Source organism: Rana temporaria, chromosome 11 (assembly GCF_905171775.1).
Source record: "Rana temporaria chromosome 11, aRanTem1.1, whole genome shotgun sequence".
Classification (NCBI taxonomy): Eukaryota; Metazoa; Chordata; class Amphibia; order Anura; family Ranidae; genus Rana; species Rana temporaria.
This window is the reverse complement of record NC_053499.1, coordinates 8,296,424-8,317,910: the sequence shown is the minus strand read 5'-3', so window position 1 is coordinate 8,317,910 and position 21,487 is coordinate 8,296,424. Positions and strand designations below refer to the sequence as shown.

The following is a 21,487-nucleotide window of genomic DNA, read 5'->3' as shown; positions in this document are numbered from 1 at the left end:
AAGGGGACGGAGCGGCCATCTCAGGCTCTCGGCGGCTCGCTGAGAGGCTGAGACGGGTGTCAGTCCAGGCACCTGGTGGATTCCAGACTCCGTGGTCGGTAAAGACGCAGTGCCTGGACTGACATTGGTGACGTCAGCAGAGAGCGGACTTAAGTCAAATGGGTCACAGAAGTGAATGGATTGCACTCCTGTGGTCCATAGAAGTATAGCCAAACAAGCTTTGACTGGACTTCCTCCTTTAAACTTTACAGTACACTCCAGATATGAGCTGTCTGCAATTTCTCTGCCAGACAGGGGCACATCCCTTCACTGTGACCTAGGAAATATGTGCGTCACTCAGGCTCGGTGGTAGCCACGGCAGCTGCTAGAGTGCTGACGGGATGGAACCCATCCTGGCTCCTGTAAGGCTTCAGAGAACAATGGGGGTGGCCCCTAAAAGTCGCACATCTAGGTGTCCTGGAGCGGTGAGTAGTGGTAAACTCAGCCTGGATTCCAACCAGGCCCACACCCCAACGCGTTTTACACCCCCGGAGCTTAGTCATGGGGAACTGCCCAGACTCTCTCCTACTACTACTGCTGTGACGTGTTTCTCCCCAGTAGGGGCTTAGTCGTGGACCTTTATGACTAAGCCCTTATTGGTGGGAAACCCATCAAAGGTGTAGGAGAGGGTCTGGCAATGAGTGAGTGTGTCACATTCAAGCTTGGGGGGTTTGCTCCACTTGCAATAAAGGATATTAATTCTAAATCGGTGGAAGCATTTTTATTTGTTTGTATCTGAATACTGCGGAGTCTCAGTAGGTATGCACCTGCGTCTGGTGGATTTCTTTTACCTTTTTCTTTTTCTTCTTTCTTTCTTCCTTTCCCCTTTTTCCTTTTTCCTTTTCTTTTCCCTTTTCTCTTTTCTTTTCCTTTTCCTTTCCTTTTTCTTTTCCTTTCCTTTTTCTTTTCCTTTCCTTTTTCTTTTCCTTTCCTTTTTCTTTTCCTTTCCTTTTTCTTTTCCTTTTTCTTTTCCTTTTTCTTTTTCTTTTCCTTTTTCTTTCTTTCTTTCTTTCTTTCTTTCTTTCTTTCTTTCTTTCTTTCTTTCTTTCTTTCTTTCTTTCTTTCTTTCTTTCTTCTGTAATTTCAGTGGAACTTTAAATTTTAAAATAAATAAGTACACATACACAGGCAGGCTTTTTAGTACAGAAGAGACGAATGTCTTACCTGTCTGTTGGCATCTGCTAAGATGATTGGAACCACTGCGCATGCAGCACTGGAGTGGAGGTTGGTACTTAGAAGTCTTTTTTTTATCTTCATGTGTGCAGCAGCCCCCGTCATACTTACCTGAACCCCATCTCTATCCAGCGATGTCCACAAGTGCCTCGGCCATCCGGGACTCTCCCTCCTGATTGACTGAGACACAGCAGCAGTGCCATTGGCTCCCGCTGCTCTCAAAGTCAGTTGGCCAATCGAGGGAGAGAGAGGGGGCATGAATAGGCACACAGAGCTGTGGCTCAGGGGCCCCCATAGCAAGCTGTTTGCTGTGGGGCACTTGACAGCAGGGAGGGGCCAAGAGAGCCTGGCTTGGGACCTGAGAAGATGATCAGGACTGCTCTCTGCAGAACCATTACACAGAGAAGGAAAGTACGACGTTTTTGGTATTTGTAAAGAGAAAAAATAAAAATAAGACTTTAATTTCACTTTAAGCTTGAATTATGAGAACTGGTTGAGTTGGCACATTACTGATTGGTTTCTACCTGCAGGATTACAGCAAAGTGCAGCATTTGGCCCTCCATGCGTTTCACAACACAGAAGTTGAAGCTATGCAAGCTGAGAGCTGCTACCAGCTGGCCAGGTCATTCCATGTACAGGTAAGATGGGTTTATGGAATGGTTTAAATGGTGTGCACTAGGATATTATTGGAAATTCATTGGACCCCAGAGTTCTGCTGCCCGTTGGAAGCGCCCGTTTTTCCCCCTGTGCTCCAGGCCTTATCTCTATAATATCTCATAGCACTTGTGTTGTCTCTCATCTAGGAGGACTACGACCAGGCGTTTCAGTACTACTATCAGGCCACGCAGTTTGCAGCGGCCTCTTTTGTGCTGCCGTTCTTCGGCTTGGGCCAGATGTACATTTACAGAGGGGATAAGGAGAACGCGGCGCAATGCTTTGAGAAAGTCCTGAAGGCCTATCCCAATAACTACGAGACCATGAAGATTCTGGGCTCCCTGTACGCCGGCTCCGATGACCAGGAGAAGCGGGACACTGCAAAGGTTTGTCTGAGCGACGCATGCTCCTGTAATCTCTACATTGAGGGCAAATGCAGATCTGTGTGAATAATGACTTCTCTCGTGTGGTCACAGAGCCACCTGAAGAAGGTCACCGAGCAGTACCCAGACGACGTGGAGGCGTGGATCGAGCTTGCGCAGATTTTGGAGCAGACGGATATACAGGTGAAGATGGTTTTCTTTGTTCCTATTGATCCTCCGGTGTGGAGATTTTGGATGTGAAACAAACCATTTTTTGTTTTTATAGAATGCCTTGTCTGCGTACGGGACGGCTACCAGGATTCTGCAGGAGAAGGTGCAAGCCGACGTCCCTCCGGAAATTCTGAATAATGTGGGCGCTCTTCATTTCCGCCTGGGAAACCTGGGTGAAGCTAAGGTAATGTCATGTGTGTTTTTTTCTTTCTTATAACGATAAATGCAGTTAAGACCCCTTTCATACTGGGGCCCGCCGAGCATTAGTGGTAAAGCACTGCTCACTTTAGCGGTGCTTTTCTGCTGTTCAAGCGGCACTTTTTGGCCGCTAGAGGGGCACTTTTAACCCCCCCAGCCAGCGGCTGAAGAAGGGGTTAAAAGCACGCGTGTTGCCGTGCTTCGGAAGCGCTGCCCATTCATTTCAACGGGCAGGGGCGTTTTGGGAGCGCTGTATACAGATGGATGCTGCTTGCAGGACTTTTCCTAACGTTCCGCAAGCGCACCGTCCCGAGTGTGAAAAGTCACACTGAAATTAAAGCAGGGGTTCACCCTAAAAAAAAGTTCTAACGTTGCATGGAGCCGACCTATGAGACCAACAGTATGCTGTTGTTTTTTTTTTTTGTGTACATACCATTTTAGGGCTATTTTCACCCCCGGCTTTCTCGCGGGAGTGGGCGTTCCCAATCACAGGCTGTGATTGACGTGCTTCTGACCGGCGTATACTGCGCGTCACGAGTTGCCGAAAGAAGCCGAATGTCGGTGCGGCTCTATACGGTGCCTGCGCACCGACGTTTGGCTTCTTTCGGCAACTCGTGACGCGTAGTATGCGCCGGTCGGAAGCGCGTCAATCACAGCCTGTGATTAGGAACGCCCACTCCCGCGGGAAAGCCGGGGGTGAAAAAAGCCCTAAAATGGTATGTACGCAAGAAAAGAAAGAAAAACGGCATACTGTCGGTCTCATAGGTCGGCTCCATGCAATGTTAGAATTTTTTTTTTAGGGTGAACCCCCCCCCCCTTTAATGGGAGGCGGCTTTACAAGCACTATTTCTAAAACCACTTCAGTGTGAAAGGGGTCTAAAGCAGAACTTCACTCTCTTAATCAACATTGACTATAAGACCCCTTTCACACTGGGGCGCTTTGCAGGCGCTGTAACGCTAAAAATAGCGTCTGCAAAGCGCCCTGAAACAGCCGCTGCTGTCTCTCCAATGTGAAAGCCCCGAGGATGGTAAAACATGTCCTGCTAGCAGACTGGGGGCAAAAGGGCCTCGCTAGCGGGCGAATAGCGCAGCAAAATTGATGGTAAAGCGCCGCTAAAAATAGTGTGGAAAGGGGCTTTAGTAATCCTTATGCTGCCAGCATTAGGAAATGGATAAGAAGGAGCTGACAGGCAGGGAGGGAGGGGGAGAGCAGTGGATGATGGAGGCACGTGAACTGACCACGGTGATCAAAAAGCCAGTGAAAGCTGCCAATTTGCCATAACGCGTCTCATCTCGTAGGTGGGGGTTCAAGGTCTTGCAGGTGTGAATGCCCAGAGAAGGAGAACAATTGTAATCCTTTTTTATTTGGCTTTCATAGTAAGCAAAGTGAATGGGACTGAGAGATGTGTAAATATCTTCATATATATTGTGTGTGTGTGTGTGTGTGTGTATGTGTGTATATGTATATGTGTGTGTATATATATATATATATATATATATATATATATATATATATATATATATATATATATATATATATATATATATATATTAGTTGTCATCGTTAATAATTTGGTTAGTAATTCGTAAAATACTGTTCTTCAGAAATATTTCATGGCATCCTTGGACCGCGCCAAAGCAGAAGCCGAACACGATGAACATTATTACAGCGCCATTTCCGTCACCACCACCTACAACTTGGCCAGGTTGTTTGAGGCTCTGTGCGAATTTCACGAATCGGAGAAACTCTATAAGAACATTCTAAGAGAACATCCAAACTATGTGGACTGTAAGTGGTGGCCTAAAAATGTTGTGTAAAAACTCCAAAATGTTACATTATGCCAAACCTGGATAGATATGGATATGTAACGGCAATTACAACATGTAAGCGAAGGGTCTTCAAGAAAGTCGCAGCGTTGAAGATGAATAGCGTAAGAAGGGAGAGATGGCATTTTTTTGAGCAGGTTAACTGGAATGTGCAATGATTGTAGTGCCCAAAATCAGAATTTTAAGTCCTGAGCTACTAGCCAGGCCTTAACCACTTAACCCCCGGACCATATTGCTGGTCAAAGACCAGAGCACTTTTTGCAATTCGGCACTGCGTCGTTTTAACTGACAATTGCGCGGTCGTGCGACGTGGCTCCCAAACAAAATTGGCGTCCTTTTTTTCCCCCCACAAATAGAGCTTTCTTTTGCTGGTATTTGATCACCTCTGCGTTTTTTCTGCTATAAACAAAAATAGAGCGACAATTTAGATTTTTTTTTATATTTTTTGCTATAATAAATATCCCCCAAAAATATCTAAAAAAAAAATGTTTCCTCAGTTTAGGCCGATACGTATTCTTCCTATTCTTCGTAAAAATCGCAATTAACGTTTGCGCAAAAGTTATAGCGTTTACAAAATAGGGGGTAGTTTTATGGCATTTTTATTAATTTTTTTTTTTTTTTTTTACTAGTAATGGATCAGCGTTTTTTTTTTTTTTTCGGTACTGCGACATTATGGCGGACACTTTTGACACATTTTTGGGACCATTGGCATTTTTATAGCGATCAGTGCTATAAAAATGCATTGGATTACTATAAAAATGCCACTGGCAGGTAAGGGGTTAACACTAGGGGGTGGGGGAAGTGGTTAAGTATGTTCCCTGGGTGTGTTCTAACTGTAGGGGGGGTGGGACTCATTAGGGGAAATGACTGATCGCTGTTTATACATTGTACGGTCAGGCATTTCTCCCCCTGACAGGACCGGGACTTGGGTGCCCGGCGGTGATTGCACCCGCCGGGCACGTGCGTCGGGACCAGGGACGAGCCCCTAGTGGCCGCTTCGCGAGGTGACGTAGAGCTATGGGCTCTCGCGCAGGGGAGCCGACCTGCCGCCGTATAACTGCGGCGGCTGGTCGGCAAGTAGTTAAAGGAGTTGTAAAGTCTCAAGGCTTTTCACCTTGATGCATTAGTAAATCAAATCGCAGTAAGCGTATATTGATTGGTTTGCACAAAAAATTACAGAGTTGACAAAACAGGGAATAGATGTATAACTTTTTATTTTTTACTGGTAATGGCGGTGATCTGCGATTTTTTTTTTTTTATCAGGGCTGTGACATTGCGGCGGACAGATCGGACACTTTTTTGGGGACCACTGACATTTATGCAGCGATCAGAGCTACAAGTAGGCACTGATTACTGTATAAATGTCACTGGCAGGGAAGGGGCTAACACTAGGGGGCGATCAAGAGGGTTAACTGTGTTCCCTGGGAGTGTTTCTAATTGTGGGGTGGGTAGGGCTTACTGGGGCATGACAGAGATCGCTGTTCCCGACCATTGGGAACAGTAGATCCCTGTCATGTCGCCTGTCAAAACGAGGAAATGCCTTGTTTACATTTCCCCGTCCTGCCTATGTACAAGTCAATCGTGGGCCGCCGGAGGACATCGAGTCCTCCCGACCCGCAGGGGGAACGCGCGGCCGCCTGGCCAAAACTGAGCCTGCGCGAGCCGCCGTACAGCTACGGCAATTTCGTGCAGAAGAGCCATTGTGCCGCTGGTCTTAAAGTGGTTGGGAAAAAAAACAAATGTTTACCTTTTTACAAACCCTTTTTAATGTCCCTTTTGTTTTAGGACGTCATTGGCTCCTAGTGCTATCATCCATAAAAGATTATTCAAGAGATTAGAGGTCGACGGGTTTCACTTTAATTGCTTCCTCAGGAGCTTGTATTTTTTTTTATCTATTTGCTTGGGTGTCCCATTTGTACCAGTAAAGTCCAATCACAATTTTCGGTTTTAGCATACATTATTATTATTTATCATAAAAGCCGGATATAAGTGCCCAGAGCCGATATGAGTGCCCCCGGCTGGCACCCGTGATCGCTCGTGACACAGAGAGAACCAGGATCTATGTGTTATTCAGGGGAGGAATGACTGATCGTGTGTAACAGAGCTCTCTAGCATTGTGATCAGTGGTTAGATGGGCAGGCGCCATTGCCCCTGGGTGTTATCGGTTTCTGGAAGTCGCACCGCTGGCTTAGAATGTTGCTAGGAACAATCAAGGGAAATGGGCAGTATTAGATGGCCTACGTTGGCATGCAGACTGCATAGAGATAATACGACCTGTAGTACATATCATGGGGTGTGGCACTGACAGTGCAGGGATGGGGTTAGGAGGTGATGCTGGCCATCATTCAGACTAGATCAGGGGTCTCAAACTGGTGGTCCTCCAGCTGTTGTGAAACTACAAGTCCCATGAGGCATTGCGCAAGGCTCACAGTTTCAAGCAGGACTCCCACAAGCAGAGGCATAATGGGATATGTAGTTTCACAATAGCTGGAGGTCCACCAGTTTGAGACCCCTGGGGCTAGATGTTCAACCCCGGGCATCACAGCAGCAAGTGTAAGGGACAGGAGAAAAGATACGTGCAACAATGGGACTACCAGGGGCAAGCAAAAAATATCCCCACAACTTCAGTTGAGGCCGGAGTTTAGCTTTAGAATGCACTGGTGGGAGAAGAATGGGGTAAAAGTCCAAGTCCAAAAACATTTTTGTTTGCTTCTTTTATGCGTTCTTTAGCTAAACGATATTTTTCATCTCTATCAGGTTACTTGCGTCTTGGCGCAATGGCCCGAGACAAAGGAAACTTCTATGAGGCTTCGGATTGGTTTAAAGAAGCCTTGCAGATTAATCAGGTAATCTGAAATTTCCTGGACGGGGGAATCCGGCCAGACGCGTGATCTGTAAAGTGACTGAATTCCATGTTTTCTGTGTTTTTAGGATCATCCTGACGCCTGGTCTCTGATCGGGAACTTGCACTTGGCGAAGCAGGAATGGGGACCGGGACAGAAGAAGTTTGAGAGGATCCTGAAGCAGCCGTCCACACAGAATGACACCTACTCTATGTTGGCTCTGGGCAACGTTTGGCTGCAGACTTTACATCAACCAACCCGTGACCGAGAGAAGGTAGGTCATCCTGACGCATAGATCAAGGACAATCCCGCATCTTGGTTCTCGGTCCCACCAATGCTGGGGTCACAGGGTCATGGCATCAACCTTATTTGAGGTCCCATATGTCCAGTAACACAACATTAAAGGGGAGTTCCAGGCTGTTTGTTTCTTTAAAAGTCAGTCGCTACAAAAAGTTTAGCTGCTGACTTTTAATAAACGGACATTTACCTGCTCCACGGTCCAGAGATACGGTCGCCCGGAGCGTCGCTCCTCTCCGCCGGCACCTCCATTGCCACTCTGGGCACCTGGCCATGACGGCACTCGGCTTCACGGGCAGGCACACACTGCGAATGCGCGAGTCGCACTGCGCTCTCGGAGTGGACAGGCGATCTTCTAGGACCTGTCGCGTGTCCCAGGAGATCGCCTAGAGGGAGGGGGCTGCCTAGGTGGAGGGGAGGAGTCGCCTGGGCAGAAGGAGGCCATGGGACAAGAAGTCCCACTCCTAACGAAGCCCCCCCCGCCCAAAAAAATTACATGTGCCCACTGTGCCCATTTTCAGCCTCACTGTGCCCATTTTCAGCCTCACTGTGCCCATTTTCAGCCTCACTGTGCCCATTTTCAGCCTCAGTGTGCCCATAAGCAACCACACTGCCTATAAGCAACCAAACTGGGAAAACGTATTGACTCCAATATAAGCCTAGGGTGAGAATCAGGCAGCTACTGTAAGTGGAAAAGAGGGTCAACAATGCCCATCTGTAGCCTCACTGTGCCCATCTGTAGCCTCACTGTGCCCATTTTCCGCCTCACTGTGCCCATTTACAAATGTGGCATGTAAGGGGGCGAGGAGTGCTTAAAGCGGAAGTTCCACTTTTGGGTGGAACTCTGCTTTAATTGTGGGGACCAAGCTTGGAGCGGGTGGTCCTCGCACATTTAGAAGCGGGATCTCACCAGAACCAGGGGGGGAAGGCAAGTGGTAAAGTGGCTGTGATTGGGGCGCACTTACCCGGGAACTGGGCAAGTGGAGGGCAGACTTTGGGTCTGGATCCATGGCTAAAATATTGATATGAAGCCAGCATAAATTATTTACTGTAGAAGGGCTTTTTTTTAATATTATTTTTTTGGTACATATGATGTGGATTTTCAATTTATGTTTTTCAATTTAGGAAAAGCGTCACCAGGATCGTGCGTTGGCGATCTACAAGCAGGTGCTCAGGAACGACTCCAAGAATCTCTATGCAGCAAATGGAATTGGTAAGTCCCGGTGCACCGTACGGATCTGAGGGCAGGCCGAGTCTCGCACAACATCTGATTGGCTGCGTGTGTCTGACCCGATTTGCTGCAAATGTTACTGGTCTGTGTTTGTGGCTGAAATAATCCTTATGAATTACAATGAACCCAAATCTAAGCAATAACGGGCTGTTCTTGGTTTAGGAGCGGTCTTGGCGCACAAAGGTTATGTCCGTGAGGCCCGTGATGTTTTTGCTCAGGTCAGAGAGGCAACGGCAGATATTAGTGACGTCTGGTTAAACCTGGCGCACATCTACGTGGAGCAGAAACAGTTCATTAGTGCTGTGCAAATGGTATGTCCGACAAAGTCTTATGTACACAAGCGTTTTCTCCCCCCACCCCCTCCCTCTTTCGCTCTCTCTTGCCCTCTCTCTTTCGCCCTCTCTCTTTCGCCCTCTCTCTCTCTCTGGCCCTCTCTCTCTCTGGCCCTCTCTCTCTCTCTGGCCCTCTCTCTCTCTCTGGCCCTCTCTCTCTTGCCCTCGCCCTCTCCCTTGCTCTCTGGCCCTCTCTATCTCGCCCTCTCCCTTGCTCTTGCGCTCTGTCTCTTGCGCTCTGTCTCTTGCTCTTGCCCTCTCCCTTGCCCTCTCCCTTGCCCTCTCCCTTGCCCTCTCCCTTGCCCTCTCCCTTGCCCTCTCTCTTGCCCTCTCCCTTGCCCTCTCTCTTGCCCTCTCTCTTGCCCTCTCTTTGGCTCTCTTGCCCTCTCTTTGGCTCTCTTGCCCTCTCTTTGGCTCTCTTGCCCTCTCTTTGGCTCTCTTGCCCTCTCTTTGGCTCTCGCGCTCTCTCTCGCCCTCCCTTGCTCTTGCCCTCTCCCTTGCCCTCTCCCTTGCCCTCTCCCTTGCCCTCTCCCTCTCTCTGGCCCTCTCTCTTGCCCTCTCTTTGGCTCTCGCGCGCTCTCTCGCCCTCCCTTGCTCTTGCGCTCTCTCTTTCGCTCTCTTGCTCTCGCCCTCTCTCTTGCCCTCTCTTTCTTTTGCGCTCTCGCCCTCTCTCTCGCCCTCTCTCTGGCCCTCCCTTGCTCTCGCCCTCTCCCTTGCTCTCGCCCTCTCCCTTGCTCTCGCCCTCTCCCTTGCTCTCGCCCTCTCCCTTGCTCTCGCCCTCTCCCTTGCTCTCGCGCTCTCTCTTGCTCTCGCGCTCTCTCTTGCTCTCGCGCTCTCTCTTGCTCTCGCGCTCTCTCTTGCTCTCGCGCTCTCTCTTGCTCTCGCGCTCTCTCTTGCTCTCGCGCTCTCTCTTGCTCTCGAGCCCTCTCTTGCTCTCGCCCTCTCTTGCTCTCGCCCTCTCTTTCGCTCTCTTGCCCTCTCTCTTTTGCCCCCTCTCTTTCGCCCTCTTGCCCTCTCTCTTTTGCCCCCTCTCTTTCGCCCTCTCTCTTTTTCTCCCTCTCCCCCTCCCCCCATATCTTTAGCTCTTCCACATTATTTTAGTGTAATTACTTGCTCACTTGTTGGATGGTTACACCACTCCATGCATTAACAACCGCAGTCTTCCTTTCTCGTTAGTATGAAAACTGTTTGCGCAAGTTCTACAAACACCAGAACACGGAGGTGCTGCTGTACTTGGCCAGAGCGCTCTTCAAATGCGGCAAGTTGCAGGAGTGCAAGCAGATCCTCCTGAAGGTAATGATTTGTTTAAATCTCTAAATCTGTTTACTTTGACATGAAGATTTACTGAACATGACCCCTAATTTTGTACTTTAATGCTGACAATCTCATGCTTTTATAAAATGGGCAGTCTGCATTGGTTATGGGTCACTTATATACACTGGAGGGACTAGAAGTAGCAGCATGACCTCCTAGGCAGATATGTTGACACTTGGTAAATCATACGAGTTCCCAGCATCTCCCGTGTACAGCATGTTACAGCTTGTTGTGCTTACATCACATCTGTTTAAACCCGCAGGCTCGGCATGTGGCCCCCAACGACACCGTCCTCATGTTCAATGTGGCCCTGGTGCTCCAGAGACTTGCAACGTCCATACTGAAGGATGAAAAGAGTAACTTGAAGGAAGTATTGAATGCTGTAAAGGAGCTTGAACTGGCGCACAGGTGAGACGGGGGTCTTGATTAACAGCTAGAACGATGAACTATTTTCATATTACTGGGTTTAGTAACACTTTAACCACTTGACGACCGCCGCATGTATATGTACGTCCACAGAATGGCACGTACAGGCAAATGGGCGTACATGTACGTCCCCGCCTTTCCGCGGGTCGGATCAGGACCCCCCCCCCCCCCGCTACATGCGGCGGTCAGATTCCCGCGGGGAGCGCTCTGGGACGACGGCGCGGCTATCCGTTAATAGCCACCCCGTCGCGATCGCTCCCCGGAGCTGAAGAACGGGGAGAGCCGTATGTAAACGCGGTTTCCCCGTGCTTCACTGTTGGCGCTGCATCGTTCGAGTGATTCCTTTTATAGGGAGACACGATCGATGACGTCAGACCTACAGCCACACCCCCCTACAGTTGTAAACACACACTAGGTGAACTCTAACTCCTACAGCGCCCCCTGTGGTTAACTCCCAAACTGCAACTGTCATTTTCACAATAAACAATGCAATTTAAATGCATTTTTTGCTGTGAAAATGACAATGGTCCCAAAAATGTGTCAAAATTGTCCGAAGTGTCCGCCATAATGTCGCAGTCACGGAAAAAATCGCTGATCGCTGCCATTAGTAGTAAAAAAAAAAACTATCCCCTATTTTGTAAACGCTATAAATTTTGTGCAAACCAATCGATAAACGCTTATTGCGATTTTTTTTTTTACCAAAAAATATGTAGAATACATATCGGCCTAAACTGAGGGAAAAAAATAATTTATATATGTTTTTGGGGGATATTTATTACAGCAAAAAGTAAAAAATATTGATTTTTTTTCAAAATTGTCGCTCTATTTTTGTTTATAGCGCAAAAAATAAAAACGGCAGAGGTGATCAAATACCACCAAAAGAAAGCTCTATTTGTGGGGGGAAAAAGGACGCCAATTTTGTTTGGGAGCCACGTCGCACGACCGCGCAATTGTCAGTTAAAGTGACGCAGTGCTGAATTGTAAAAACGCCTTTGGGCATTTAGCAGCATATTGGTCCGGGGCTTAAGTGGTTAAGATAAAATCATAGTGCAATTAAACACTGTTAACCTCTCAGCCATAGTTCTCCCTGTGGACTGCAGGGCACCTCCTGCTTATGTTATGGAGTGCAGGAGGTGTTCTTTAGTCCTAACACTTCCCTTTTCTAAGGTGACAACACTGCTTCTCCATAGATACAGTATAATGAGTGTTGTCCTGCTAGGACTGGTAGGATCACCAGATCAAAATAAAGGGGGGAAGCATTATAAAAGAACACAAATGCAGCCACCACATTCAAGGACTGAACTGATAAGCTGCAATTTTTGTTCTTGGGTGCATGTGTGCGATTTTAAGTTTATATTTTTTATTTTCTAGATATTTCAATTATCTGAGCAAAGTCGGCGATAAGATGCGGTTTGATTTGGCCCTCGCTGCCTCAGAGGCCAGGTATGTAAACCCCTCCCCCTCCGTGTTTCGTCCAACGTCTTAGAACACTGGCCGGATCCTGATGTGGGAAGAAGCGGTATTAGACCATATTGTGTATCACGAAGTATGACCTTTTTGTCCCGCATTGCAGGCAGTGTTCCGATCTCCTGAGCCAGGCGCAGTATCACGTGGCTCGCGCCCGTAAACAGGACGAGGAGGAGAAGGAGCTGCGAGCCAAACAAGAACAGGAGAGGGAGCAGCTGAAACAGAAACTGATGAAAGCGCAGGTGGGTGCCGCCTTTTACTGATGGGATGCATTATGGGTGTCTGGATATTTGACTTACCGGTGGGGGATTTTTCAGACACATTTTCTATGTCGGCTGGAATCTAACCGGCTGCTATTATTGGAACCGCTTCAAGAATCCCCTTATCATTAGAAGGTCATGAAGGCGCTAAGAGTACCAATCTGCCCTTTACAGGGCAAGTGCACCTTTCCCTTGACCTGACCCACCTTCTCCCTCTGAAGATGCAGGCATACTTGCCTGCATCCCATGGCTGTGGTTTTGCTTTCTGTTTGCATCCAGAGGTGCAAGTCTTCACTGTCCTGGCCGTGCTTGTGCATTGCAACACCATAGACTTCTACGGGTCTGTGTCCCAAGTCTGGAGACAGTCCTATAAGAGTCTATGGTACAGTCGAAGACATGTTGGATGTAGACAAGCAGTCAAAACACAGCCGTCAGATTGAGTTAACGGTCCAGGGGTTTACAAATTTGCTTGGAATCTAGGAGCCAGCTAAAAAAGTTAGGAGCCAGAAAACGCACCCCGTCCCAACGAGCTTGCGCGCAGAAGCGAACACATACGTGAGCAGTGCCCGCATATGTAAACGGTGTTCAAACCACACATGTGAGGTGTCACCGCGATCGGTAGAGCGAGAGCAATAATTCTAGCCCTAGACCTCCTCTGTAACTCAAAACATGCAACCTGTAGATTTTTTTAAACGTCTCCTATGAAGATTTTAAAGGGTAAAAGTTTGTCGGCATTCCACGAGCGGACGCAATTTTGAAGCATGACATGTTGGGTATGAATTTACTCGGCGTAACATTATCTTTCATAATATTAAAAAAAATGGGGATAACTTTACTGTTGCCTTTTTTTTAAATAAAAAAAAGTGTAATTTTTTCCCAAAAAAGTGCGCTTGTAAGATCACTGCGCTAATACAGCGTGACAAAGTATTGCAACGATCGCCATTTTATTCTCTAGGGTGTTAGGATAAAAAATATATATTATGTTTGGGGGTTCTAATTAGAGGGAAGAAGATGGCAGTGAAAACAGTGAAAAATTACATTAGAATTGCTGTTTAACTTGTAATACCAACGGCCACCACCAGATGGAGCCAGCTCACAAATCTGGTGGTAATAACTTGTAATACCAACGGCTCACCACCAGATGGTGCCAGCTCACCTTCCAAGCCAAGTCGCCAGGACACCATTTCTAGTCGCCATGGCGACCTGGCGCCCGAGATTTGTCGAGCCCTGCTATAGGAGTCTATGGCACAGTCGAAGACATGTTGGATGTAGACAAGCAGTCGAAACACAGCCGTCAGATTGAGTTAACCAGTCCCAGGCGGGGTCGTTCTAGATACGGGTGGACGTCATATGACGTCCTCACCAGAAAGCTCCTGCGGCGCGATGTCACCCTCTGTTTCAGGTGAACAGATCGGTGTACCGGCCCGCTGCTGGTACCATGTGATCGCTGTGACCAATCACAGCAGATTACATGACAATTGTGTACAATGGATGACTTCCATTCATGGAATACTGTTGTGTTTGATCTCTGTGATTGGTCACTGTGATCACATGGTACAGACATGGTTAATCGCAATGGTGATCAATCGCCCGGACCGCAGTCCGCCATTTAGTGATGTTTGCTGCAGGGGAATAAATCTGCAACTACACATTTCTTTCTGAACCGGAAGAATTTTATTCAACTGTACTAAAAATGTTCATGATAATCTTTGTGTAAAAGCAGGTGACTGACTTTGGACACTTGCAAGCTTCCTATTGAATAATAATGTCTCTGTATCTCCATCACACGTGACTTTTTACTTTTCCAGGAAGAGAAACGTCATAAGGAGGAGGTCGAGCATAAAAAGCTCTTGGAGCAGAGAGCTCAGTACGTGGAGAAGACCAAAAACCTCCTTCAGTTCACCGGAGAAATGGAGACCCAAAAAGAAAGGAAACGAGGTGGTGGAGGAGGACGGGTACGTTCAAGTAGTCCTGTTATTTAATCCATTGGTGGCTGGAGGCCATTGAAGACTTACTATAGCGGCATTGAGTTTTCTTAACTATGACTAGTTTTACCTGCCTAATTTTGCTTTATTTGGTACGCGGTTTTATTTTATTTCTTACCTATGTTTTTATTTTTTTTAAAATGGATGAAAATATGGACACAATTTTAAAAATTGCTAAAATATTAATATAATTTTTTTTTTTTAACCACTTCCCGCCCGGTCAATGGTCAATTGACGTCCGGGAAGTGGTTGTGAAATCCTGACTGGACGTCTATTGACGTCCTGCAGGATTTCATGCCGGCGCGCGTCCGTCGGCGATCGGTGATGCGGGGTGTCAGTCTGACACCCTGCATCTCCGATCTCGGTAAAGAGCCTCCGGCGGAGGCTCTTTACCCCGTGATCAGCTGTGTCCAACCACGGCTGATCACGATGTAAACGGGAAGAGCCGTTGATCAGCTCTTCCTCACTCGTGTCTGACAGACGCGAGTAGAGGAGAGCCGATCGGTGGCTCTCCTGACAGGGGGGGTTGGCGCTGATTGTTTATCAGCGCAGCCCCCCCCCCCCCCCCTCGGATCGCCACACTAGACCACCAGGGAGTGCTCAATAGAGCACAGATTTGATTAAAAAAAAACAATAAATAAAATAAAACATTGAATACAATCCATGCCAATTAGTGCCCACAAATAGGCACTGACTGGCAACATGGGCACTGACTAATGATGCCCAGCAATGACATCAGTGCCACCCCTCTGTCACCCAGTGCCACCTTAGGTGGGCACTGGGCATAGATGGGCACTATAAGTGCCCATCTGTGCCACCCATAAGTGACCATCAGTGCCGCCTATGAGTGCCTATCAGTGCCGCATACCTGCGCTGCCTATCGGTGCCCATAATTGAAGAAGAAAACTTATTTATTTACCACAAAAATTTACAGAAAAAAAATAACTTCATTTTTTTCAAAGTGTTCGGTCTTTTTTTAGTTGTTGCGCAAAAAATAAAAATCGCAGAGGTGATCAAATACCACCAAAAGAAAGCTCTATTTGTGGGAACAAAATGATAAAAATGTCATTTGGGTACAGTGTAGCATGACCGCGCAATTGTCATTCAAATTGCGACAGCGCTGAAAGCTGAAAATGGGCTTGGGCGGGAAGGTGCGTAAGTGCCCGGTATGGAAGTGGTTAAATAATGAAATTGTATCTGACAGTAACAGTATTACAGAGAGGCAGGCTACAGTGCCACCTACAGGCTTAAAGGTATATATTTTATTTGAATCAACACATCTTAGCCAACGTAGCGATCACATGATCAGAAACTAATCTGATAGGCCCATTAGAAAGGACCAGAGCTGAGTAGTTTTTTATGATGTATATCTTGGGAGATCAAAGCAATGGCAAGTTCTACATGTGATTGTTCCTCCTTTTTTGTCCTGGAGGTAATCTGGTGTCTTTTTTTTTATTCGATTCGCAGAGATCCAGAAAAAATGGGGACTTTGATGAGTTTGTTAATGACGACTCGGACGACGATCTACCCAGAAAGAAGAAGAGGAAGAAGGGCGGCAGTGACAGCGGAGGGGATCAGGAGGGCGGCGAAGGCCAAGAGGGAGACAAGAAGAAGAAAAAGAGAAGGAAGAGGTACGTGTCTCGCATCCCAGGCTCATGGTCTATGTGTGCCATGTCTGCAGCGCTGCGATCGCTTCCAGAACTTTCGCCGTGTCAGCAGCCTGGCGGTCACGTGTGCCATGTGTACACTTCCAGTAGGTTCTTTGGAAACTTTATTTGGTGACTTTTATTCTCTTTCAGGCCTTCAAAGACAGGTGAAGGAGGATCAGATGATGATGATCGTCCACGACCTAAAAAGAAACCTCCAAAGAAGGTATTTTCTTTTTTGTGGGGCAGTTTTTTATTTTCTTTTTTGCTAACTTAGAAAATGAATATTAACTGTATAATATTTTTTTTTTTTTTTTTTTTTTCAGCCGGTTAAAGTTGAGCGAACTCCGGCTTCCATGAAAGGCAAAATCAAATCGAAGGCCATGATCTCCTCCAGCGATGATGACTCTTCGGACGAGGACAAACTGAAAATCGCAGATGAAGGGTGAGAAGAGAATTTATGGTTGGAGTTGCCCTGTATACTTCATCACGTATAGTCTGTCTCACTTCTCCTGTTTTACATTTCCTTGCTGTGCGACATAATGTGTCCCCCCACCCCACCGTCTTCCCTCCCGACACCCCCCTGTTTAATGTAGGCAGCCAATAATAAGTTCTCATCGGTTAGTGGCATGAAGAGTAGGGCAGCAGCCAATAATGAGTTCTCGAATTGGAGAGTGGGATGGCACATAGGGCAGCAGCCAATGAGGGAGCTCTCGTTGCATAGTGGGGTAATGAGTAGGACAGCAGCCAATGTGGGAGCTCTCATTGCATAGTGGAGTAATGAGGACTCCCTTTTGGCTGATGCCCTACTCATTGTATATGTATAGTAGGGTAATGAGTAGGGCAGCAGCCAAAGGGAGTCCTCATTGTATAGTGGGGTAATGAGTAGGGCAGCAGAAATCGAGGAAGCTCTCATTGTATAGTAGGGTAATAAATAGGGCAGAAGCCAATGAGGAGCTCTCATTGTATAGTGGGGTAATGAGTAGGGCAGCAGCCAATGAGGAAGCTCTCATTGCATAGTGGGGTAATAGGGCAGAAGCCAATGAGAAGCTCTCATTGTATAGTGGGGTAATGAGTAGGGCAGCAGCCAATGAGGAGGGAGCTCTCATTGCATAGTGGGGTAATGAGTAGGACAGCAGCCAATGAGGGAGATCTCATTGGAGAGTGGGATGACACATAGGGCAGCAGCCAATGAGGAAGCTCTCATTGCATAGTGGGGTAATGAGTAGGGCAGCAGCCAATCATGCAGCCTTCATTGGATAGCGGGGGGATGAGTAGGAACAAACGCTACCCTAATTTCAATAAAATATTCTGGAATATAAAAAAATGAGGCGGCAGCATTTCCTCCGTCTCCCCTCCCCCAATGAGAAAAAAAGTTAAGGCTACAGAAAATGCGGGAGCTCCTAATGGATAGCAGGGTGATGAGTAGGGAAGCAACCAATAATGGGTTGATGAGCATGGCTTATGTCTGTCTCAATGTCAGGCCCCCACTCACGGAAAGGCTGTCCAGACACAAACGGTAACAGAGTATTTTCAGGGTAATGTATCCCTGGGGATGCAGTGCTGGGGGGGTGCCCTGGGGATGCAGTGCCGGGGGGGGGGGGGGGGGGGGGCCTGGGGATGCAGTGCCTTTTTCCAAATCAAGACCTTTTCCATCTATCTAATTTGTCAAATTTTTCCCTTTTATGCAGAAATGCCAGAAACAGCAACAGTGACTCGGATGATGCCCCCAAACCAGCAAAAAAGCGCATAATGTCTGACAGTGACTCTGATAACGGGAATAAATCTGGAAGCGACGCCGGCAGCCCGCAGAGGTCTCAGCAGTCGGGCGAAGACTCCGAAGACAACTGGCGGAAGAAGAGGCGAAGGTCGGACTCCGGATCAGACAACGGCTCCGTCCGGTCCAGAAGAAGTGCTTCCGGGGGCTCAGCCAACGGGTCGCGGGCAGCATCGCGAAGCCCCCAGTCGGACAGGGGATCTGGCAATGAGGGTTCGGCCAGGGGTTCACCAGGAGGTTCGCCCGGGGGTTCACCTAGGGGCTCGGCAAATGAGTCGGAGCAGGAGGGGTCCACCAATGAGAAATCGGACCGTGGATCTGATGACAGCGATTAGGCGGGAAGCGTCACACCGGTGTATTTAATGTAAATAAACCCAAAACGAAAAAAAAAAGGGAAAAAGAGTAAAAGAAAAAAAAAATTAATTTGTACATATTTGTTGCTGGAAAAAAAAAGTGTTAGTGCAGCAGAAAGAGAGACGGCTTTCTTGGTTGTTTCTCCTGCAGTTGACCGAGTCTAAGGGGCACGTTAAAAGAAACCTGTCCGGAATACAGAGGGGGACGTTGCTGATCTCCTAATAAAAATTCCGGTTGCTCGTCTCTGGCCTTGTATTTTCATTCATTTTAGTTGAGCGCTATATACCATCCCTGGCCAATCCCCCCCCCCCCCCCCCCCCCAAAGGAAGATGGGAATCCCTAGACACCTCTACTCCAGTGATCTTCACCAGCTTCTGGGCCCTGTGTCGGGCAGCTGACATGCGTTCTCAACACGGGAGGCGCCATTCCGCAAATGCAATGTGTTGCAAGAAGGGCTTTGTGTCTCTCAATTGGGGTCCCCACCATACTCGCCTTGTGTGCCCCCCCCCTAACAGCTCCTGTGCATGGATCAGCGTTGTTGGGGAGAGTGGTGACGTCGCTCACCCAGTCATGTGACGGTGCTCGGATCTGGTGATTGGATGCTAGGCCCCCAGCACCTCTTAGGGGAGAAAATCATACGCTCCTTCATATGTGGAAGTGCTGAATGTTCCCCAGCTGCAGAAGGAGGCGAGGAGTTGTGGGGGTGCACAGATGAGGGGTTCAGGGAATGCCCTTTCCAGATGCATGGTCGCATTTCAAGTTTCAGCCCCTGTCCCCCCCCCCAAAAATAAGGTAATGGGCAACGCTTTGCCTCTTTTCTCCTGAAGGCGATGTGTTTTTTTGTTTTTTTTTGTTAATTGTTTGTTTTCTACTTTAAAAAAAAAAAAGAGCGTAAATGCTGGTCTAGGGTTTAGGATTCAGGAATGGGTTCATAGATTGATGGTGGTAACTCTAATGCCTGGATCACTATGAAATTCCTTGGTGTTTGTACATGTTGTACTGCCTACCCGATATCTTGTTTGTATAATTTTCGAATATGCTAAAATTACATTTTTGGGGAAAAAATTAAATTAGGCAACACTTAAAGGGCCAGTTCATCTTTTACAGAAAACTCTGACCTTACAGAGGTCCCCCTCCTCACACCCTCCCTAGAAATCCCCTGAGCTGAATGTCCAAAACCTCCCTCGTCGGGGGGGCATGTTTTCCAAAACCTCCCTCGTCGGGGGGGCATGTTTTCCAAAACCTCCCTCGTCGGGGGGGCATGTTTTCCAAAACCTCCCTCGTCGGGGGGGCATGTTTTCCCAAAACCTCCCTCGTCGGGGGGGCATGTTTTCCCAAAACCTCCCTCGTCGGGGGGGCATGTTTTCCCAAAACCTCCCTCGTCGGGGGGGGGGTTGCCTGTTTTCCGAAACCTCCCTCGTCGGTGGGGCCCGTTTTCTGAAACCTCCCTCGTCGGTGGGGCCCGTTTTCCGAAACCTCCCTCGTCGGTGGGGCCCGTTTTCCGAAACCTCCCTCGTCGGTGGGGCCCGTTTTCCGAAACCTCCCTCGTCGGTGGGGCCCGTTTTCCGAAACCTCCCTCGTCGGTGGGGGCCCGTTTTCCGAAACCTCCCTCGTCGGTGGGGCCCGTTTTCCGAAACCTCCCTCGTCGGTGGGGCCCGTTTTCCGAAACCTCCCTCGTCGGTGGGGCCCGTTTTCCGAAACCTCCCTCGTCGGTGGGGCCCGTTTTCCGAAACCTCCCTCGTCGGTGGGGCCCGTTTTCCGAAACCTCCCTCGTCGGTGGGGCCCGTTTTTCCGAAACCTCCCTCGTCGGTGGGGCCCGTTTTTCCGAAACCTCCCTCGTCGGTGGGGCCCGTTTTTCCGAAACCTCCCTCGTCGGTGGGGCCCGTTTTTCCGAAACCTCCCTCGTCGGTGGGGCCCGTTTTTCCGAAACCTCCCTCGTCGGTGGGGCCCGTTTTTCCGAAACCTCCCTCGTCCTGCGGGGGCATGTTTTCCGAAACCTCACTCGTCTCGCGGGGGCATGTTTTCCAAAACCTCCCTCGCCGCGGGGGCATGTTTTTGAGCATTCTAATTGGTCAGCGCTGTCACATGGGCGGCGCTGACCAGTAGCCCCATGGCCCGTCTTATCGGCTATGAAGAAGACTAGTGGATGGTGAGAATATTTCTAAGCCCTGGGCTCCTGGCATGCATATACCGGAGATTGCGACGGTCCAGGTCAGGGGGACTGGGGGGGGTTGGGTCAAGGAAGGGGACCTGTATAAGTTCACCTTACAAATTTTTCATTTCCCCCACATTCACCAACTGGGAGGGGGGCGGCTAGTCAGGCCTACCTGCACATCAGTGGTTGGCTGTGCCAGAACCCGGAATATTCGGGGCAGCCTCCCGATGATGTCACAGATAAACATGGTAGATCGGCGGCTGCAGAGAAGATCTCGGCAGGACAACGCTGGATGTTGGTGAATATCTGAAGTGTGGCCAGCTCAGCATCGGGGTGAGTGGGGGAGCCAAGAAAAAAGAAATATGGGAGCGGGTGAAATTCATCTTGAATCCCCGATCAGCAGCAGCACCCTATGTATTTCTGTAATGACAGGTTCCCTTTAAAACCAGGTCAACTTTTGTACAACTCCTATAGCCCTTTTAGGTCAGTTTCGGGGCCCACACAATGCTGTAGTATGTTTTGCTTCTGACCTATCCGGACGTGTAGCTTTGACAGAACGGGCTGTCCAATATCGGCCCAATGGGCCGGTCTCAGTCTTTTGTTTTTTTAGGGAATTCTCGATTTTTTTATTAAACCTAAAAAACCTGTAGGGTGCGTCCGTAAGCTGTCCTGTCCAAGGAAATAAAAAATGGATAGTGACATGTAAAATATGATGACTGCACCCTAATGTATTGTATTTGTTTTCTGACCGATGATTCCATTCACATGGATGAAAGCGGCGACTTCGGCCGCTTGTCAGAGCGGCGGCCATGACTGTGATTTTTTTTTTTTTTTTTTACCAAGCTCCTGTTCATCCAAAAGATTCCGGGTGGTGACTTTCCTTATTTGTTTGATAATCGAGACTTTTTTTTTTTTT

The 21,487-nt window shown here is 48.2% G+C and overlaps 2 protein-coding genes across 2 annotated transcripts in view; both read left to right on the top strand.

Moving 5' to 3' along the window:
* CTR9 (CTR9 homolog, Paf1/RNA polymerase II complex component) overlaps window positions 1–20,928 on the top strand; it is a 27,812-nt gene extending 6,884 nt beyond the window's left edge. Inside the window, exons 8-25 of the mRNA XM_040327963.1 lie at window positions 1,743–1,850; window positions 2,016–2,252; window positions 2,343–2,432; window positions 2,515–2,643; window positions 4,263–4,446; window positions 7,242–7,330; window positions 7,416–7,601; window positions 8,750–8,837; window positions 9,018–9,166; window positions 10,364–10,480; window positions 10,764–10,909; window positions 12,299–12,370; window positions 12,501–12,636; window positions 14,463–14,609; window positions 16,107–16,270; window positions 16,439–16,511; window positions 16,612–16,730; window positions 17,977–20,928. Of these exons, the coding sequence (XP_040183897.1) occupies window positions 1,743–1,850; window positions 2,016–2,252; window positions 2,343–2,432; window positions 2,515–2,643; window positions 4,263–4,446; window positions 7,242–7,330; window positions 7,416–7,601; window positions 8,750–8,837; window positions 9,018–9,166; window positions 10,364–10,480; window positions 10,764–10,909; window positions 12,299–12,370; window positions 12,501–12,636; window positions 14,463–14,609; window positions 16,107–16,270; window positions 16,439–16,511; window positions 16,612–16,730; window positions 17,977–18,397 (2,655 nt within the window). The 3' untranslated portion in view covers window positions 18,398–20,928. The remainder of the gene's footprint in view (window positions 1–1,742; window positions 1,851–2,015; window positions 2,253–2,342; window positions 2,433–2,514; window positions 2,644–4,262; window positions 4,447–7,241; window positions 7,331–7,415; window positions 7,602–8,749; window positions 8,838–9,017; window positions 9,167–10,363; window positions 10,481–10,763; window positions 10,910–12,298; window positions 12,371–12,500; window positions 12,637–14,462; window positions 14,610–16,106; window positions 16,271–16,438; window positions 16,512–16,611; window positions 16,731–17,976) is intronic.
* LOC120916995 (WAS/WASL-interacting protein family member 1-like) lies at window positions 19,548–21,487 on the top strand. Its single transcript, XM_040327964.1, has 2 exons — window positions 19,548–19,615; window positions 19,648–21,487. The coding sequence occupies exons 1-2, from the start codon at window positions 19,585–19,587 to the stop codon at window positions 20,520–20,522; spliced, it is 906 nt and encodes a 301-aa protein (XP_040183898.1). The 5' UTR covers window positions 19,548–19,584; the 3' UTR covers window positions 20,523–21,487.